The 5,267-nt window shown below is 30.6% G+C and overlaps 1 protein-coding gene across 1 annotated transcript; it reads left to right on the top strand.

Annotated features, from left to right (window-relative positions):
• The first annotated feature begins 617 nt into the window (after positions 1-617).
• LOC126741125 (39S ribosomal protein L14, mitochondrial) lies at positions 618-2,751 on the top strand. The gene is made up of 2 exons (XM_050447457.1): positions 618-941; positions 2,467-2,751. Exons 1-2 carry the CDS (start codon positions 731-733, stop codon positions 2,718-2,720), a joined length of 465 nt encoding a protein of 154 aa, XP_050303414.1. The 5' UTR covers positions 618-730; the 3' UTR covers positions 2,721-2,751.
• The last annotated feature ends 2,516 nt before the right edge of the window (positions 2,752-5,267 follow it).

A 5,267-nucleotide genomic window follows, 5' to 3' on the forward strand; every position in this document is an offset into this window, starting at 1 on the left:
CAGTAAGAAGTAACACGTATGGCGCAAGGAAAATAAACTACTAATATTCAAATGGAGCTATTCATATTTTGCGTATGACGCAAGTTGTAAGAAGTAATTTCAAGTTCAATTTCATTTCTTCCATCATACTTCTTACGGAATCGTAAGTGATCGGCATTGCATATAACTCATTTTTTAGAGCACGCAATGTTAACGTGGAGTACAACTAAATGAAGCAACATGCAATATTATAACCCAACCCATCCGAAGTAAAAGAGGTATCTTTCAAGGAGACGTGCTAAGTCCTCTTTGGTTTTTTCTGGCAATGAACCCTCTATCACGAAGTTTAAGCTTGAATAACTATGGATGTTCTATCAAAAACAACAATGCCGATATCGTTAAAATAAACCATATGCCCTAATCCTATTTGCAGCCACAAAACATCAACTGAACCAAATGCTTAAAATTACAGGAATGAATTTTGCTACATTTTTTTACTTCTTACGTTGTTAATTTATGAATTAGCACGATCCTTACTTTTTACGTCTTACTGCATACCGTGCGGAACTTATGAACCCACCTTTAGTCGCTTGTAAAGGATATGAAACAGCAACGGAACCGTAGCCACTAAAGCCTACTTAACCTAACATTACTGTCTATTAAACCTAACCTCAAAATTTATCTATTTATTTTAGAGATTTTGAATTTAGAATCAAGAAATTTTTCAACCTCTAGGCTAAAATAATTAAAAATGTTCAGCGCAAATGTTTGTAAATTCCGATCCACAGTCCACTTAGCCCACTGTGCAAGAAATTTCCACCTATCCCAAGCAGTATCTGAAATTCAAATGATGACCAGACTTAGGGTCGTAGATAATAGTGCCATCGGTAAACAGGCGATGGCAGAAGGAAAACCACCCAAATGCATTCACGTATACAATAAAACTGGTATTGGTAAAATAGGTAAGTATGTATAGTAGATCAAAAAAGTTTTTGTGTAGACTTAAGACCCAAGATATGAGGCTTCCAGTATTGCCAGTCTCATGTGGCATCCTTTCCTTCAGTAATATTTAGTTTCAGGTATGAAATTAGAAGGTTTTTATAAAGCAAATGTCAACATGTTTTTTCTACCTGGGAAAAACAACTCTGGACCATCCATCATCCATTTCTTGCCATTCATTGTTTCCTCATAAATTATTAATTACTTATATTGACTTTTAGCCCCCACTTGTGCAAATCTTTTGTTGCTCTTTTTGTCTTAATTATATAGGTTAATGACTCTTTTTTGTTGTTTTTTTTAGCTTCTTTATTAATTAACTTTTGCTTCTATCAGTAGCTGAAGAGTATCAGTTGTTGAAAATTGCAGATCTTTTTCCAAGAGCTTGATGTAGCTTATAATGTATATTATCTTAATTTTGTTTTTAACAATGTATTGACTCTTTATGGCAAATAAATTACTTTTGAATTAAAGAAAACAAGTTATAAATGATCAAACTTATACTTCACAGAAGCAGTTGTTTTATTTTATGTTTGAATATATTAGTATAATAATAGACATATCTTCAAATTGACCAATATATATTAATTTAGAAGTTTTATTGAATTATAGGAAAATGAGCTTTGAGTCATTTCTTTTTTAGTTATTTTAGGACTTTCATAGTTAAGTTAATTGAAGTGTGTTCCACAAGAGTAAACCAGATTTTTCTGAGAATTTTTTCAGTTTTTCTTAATTAAAGATCTTAATATCTTCTGATTTCTATATCTGATAATATAATTTGGAATCACTATTACCAACCAGCTTGCTGCAATATTTTAATATTCACACCATGACATTACTTAGCAAATCAATCTGGATCAATAAACAAAATGTCCCTGTAGTTTACATACCCAAAAACAAACCATTTTACCAAATTCTCACTTAAATATGAAGAATATCTGTAATTTGTACCAAGTTGTGTACTCCTAAAAAAATACTCCAGAATAAATTAAATAACTATAGGTTGTACAATAATGCATACTACTCCCAGATGCAGAGAGAGGATGAGAACTTGTGCAATGTCCACTATCCAAAACTTATACAATACAATAGTAAAGATGTACTATAGTATCTAAAAATACTTGTTTTTTCATGTCAAATTAGTGTTTAAATGTTAAACAACCAATTATAATATTGTCCAAGAAAGCAGATTTTTATTTCACTCTTACATTTTGTTACATATCCAAAATTTTAATGAATTTTAAAATATCCAAAAACTAGATATTTCAAACATTATGTAGAACCTTCATAACTGTTTCTTCATCTCTGTATTTACCCTTGTATATTATTTTGCCATCTAAAGTGAGGAAGTAAAATGACAACATTATATATTCTTATTTTCACCTCCATTACTTGTCCAATATTAGACTTTTAACAAATATAAACAGGACCACTTTTCAGTTCAGTTATGTCTCTATTACAAAAGTATCAAAATGTTACTCTTGCTTTTAGGTGACAAAGTTTTAGTGGCCATAAAAGGAGAAAAGAAAAAAGGAATTCTCGTAGGACTCAAGCAAAATCAAAAAGCGAAAACACCAAAGTTTGATAGTAATAATTTAGTTCTAATAGACGACAATGGAACCCCACTGGGAACCAGAATCCACGTGCCAATTCCTACGATTTTGAGAACAATTTTAAAAGAAAAGACCTTTTCGAAAGGAGCAGATTACACGAAAGTTCTGGCAATAGCTTCTAGATTTGTATAGGTTTGTTTGTTAATATATTTTTAAATTTTAAGTAGTTAGTAAGTCTTTTATTATCATTTGTCACGGTTTAATACCTTTTTTCTTAATACAAATAAAGTGGATATTATCAGTGATTAAAAAGCTATTATTATTAACTTTGACCCAAAAAACGTTTTAGAGACGTCATTATTATAGAATGAGTTAATTGATGGTACTTTTTCATACAAACAAAAAAACAAATATTCATTTTTATTATACTGAACGAAGTTTGGTTGGTACCAATTAAAATAGCAGGTAAGTATTCCAACATTTTAATATACTTACCATCTCAGTACATACTGGAAAATCTGCTATATGTAAAGACTAATAAGGATAAACTTATGCGCATAGTGAAGTACACCAGGTATAAGAACACCCAGAACAACTCCTTCATACCAGGTTACCATATATTAAAAAGGTGTCTAGATGGTCCACACTATACTTACTAATAAAGATAATTATTTTATATTATCCCTGATTAGATAAAAGATTTGGTAAAAAAAAACAAAATAAAATAACTTATTTTGAATATAGCTTTTACTCATTTGAATGTTTTTAAAAAAAAATTATAAAAAATGTTATTTTAATTTTTTTATGTATAAATATTGAACACCTTTAAAATGCGTGTGTTGTGCAAGAAAAAGTCTAACGGAGCCAAATTGCACGATCTCAGTATTTCACGTCACCTCCACGTGAGATGATCATCATCCTCAAATCGCTCCTCCAGAGTGTCCATTGTGACGTGAGTTGAAATCACACGCTGTTGGTATTCATATAATCCAGTTCAGGGAAAAATAAGGTAACGATCGACCTAAAGCGCTCGCCGTTAATGGTGGTTATCTAGCCAACGTCGTTCTCAAAAAAATATGGACCGGTGACGCCTTCAACCCAAAATCCACACAAAACAGTGACTTTTGAGATGCATTGGACGCTCTTGGATCTTATGTGGCTTGGTAGAGAACAAGGTGCAATTATGGGATATCATTCTGTTTTTTTGTTATTACTAATTTATAAGAATACTGTTTTTTTTGTCGGCAGACAAAGGACCTTAACTTGCATTATATGCTGGTTATTATATAATTTATTGAAAAACTTTTCTTCCAAATTTATGTTTTGTTAAATAAAAATTACATTTTAGTTGAAATGGTTATCGTGTTAAAAATATGGGCTTCGAAAAAAAATATCTACAAAAATCTTAGAAATAATCATCTTTGACAGCACCTGCGCAGTCGACATGGCACCACATATTAAACATTGAATCTAGCCCATAATTGTACCTTCTCCTCTATCATCTTCAATTCAACAACTTGGTTGATACCTATTCAACCAGCTTGATTCGCTGAAGATTTTTAATGAAAATCAGAGTCAGTTTCCAACTGTTTCATGGAACATTGATCGAACACGCGTCGGTCTATGGATTTAAATTATCATTTAAACGTGGTGTTAAATGCTGTATCGGTACAGGACGATTTGGTAAAACAAACTGAATAAATCACATCCAATTCACCTATATAACCGAACTCCCTATTTGACACTGTAAATTAGCATTAATAAAATTGTCTGTTACTACTGTCGCTTTCATTTGTTCACGAAGAATAATATAAAACTTGAACTAGAAATAGGATTGTCTTTTCCAGAATTAAATTTTTGTGATACATACATAGTATATGAAAAATATATCTAATAAATATTTCCCTTAAGGTAAAGTTTAACAAATAAATCAAACAAAAAAGTTATATGCATTTATTTATAGACCTTTATAGGTTGAACTAGAACTTATACAAAAAGTGTCAAAAAATATAAGTTGCCAATTACTAGATCTTAATATCACTATAGAAAATAAAGATAATAAATAGACAAGCAAACTTCGGAAACTCAAACTCGCAAACCTATATACATAATACTCTAAAGATATAGTATTCTGGACACTTCTTGAACTGGATAGTTCGTTTTTTTACAGTACATTAGTTTTACTTGAATAAGCGTTTGATTTTGAGAATTTTGACTCCAACATGTTTCATTCCCTTATAATTTCTTTAATGTACAATATAGTTTTTAAAAAATAAAGTGGCGTGTATTTTCGGAAGACAGAGGCAAGATAAATGGTGATAATTACTAGGTTTTTAGAATATAAAATAGTGACAAGTGAACGTTTTGTTATATGCGATTGGTGATTGTAAATGGAAATATTGGAAATTTCCTAACGCGTCTCGTAAATATTGAAATCTAATACACGATTCAGAAATGTTTATTAATACAGTAGAGTCCCATTAATCTGAATTAAGAAAAAAATGATAATGATGTATTATTGGTTTTTTATTATAAATTAAATCGTGGGTTTATTGTAAAACGCATCGACTATATTTGGCATTAAAAGGCAACACATCTCGTGAGAGTGTAGGAATTTGTATTTTTTTTCCATACGAAAATCACGGTTAAATCGATTAGAAAAGATAGATTCTACGCACAAAGTTAGGGAAAAATGTATTTTGTGGCTAGTAGGGGTTGGATTGTAAATTTGAGATCAAT

The sequence above is a fragment of the Anthonomus grandis genome, chromosome 10, assembly GCF_022605725.1.
Source record: "Anthonomus grandis grandis chromosome 10, icAntGran1.3, whole genome shotgun sequence".
Taxonomy (NCBI): Eukaryota; Metazoa; Arthropoda; class Insecta; order Coleoptera; family Curculionidae; genus Anthonomus; species Anthonomus grandis.

Coding starts and splice junctions, on each gene's coding strand:
- LOC126741125 (XM_050447457.1), top strand. CDS start 731: ATGTTCAGCGCAAATGTTTGTAAATTCCGATCCACAGTCCACTTAGCC. Junction 942..2,466: donor AACTGGTATTGGTAAAATAG/GTAAGTATGTAT, acceptor TCTTGCTTTTAG/GTGACAAAGTTTTAGTGGCC.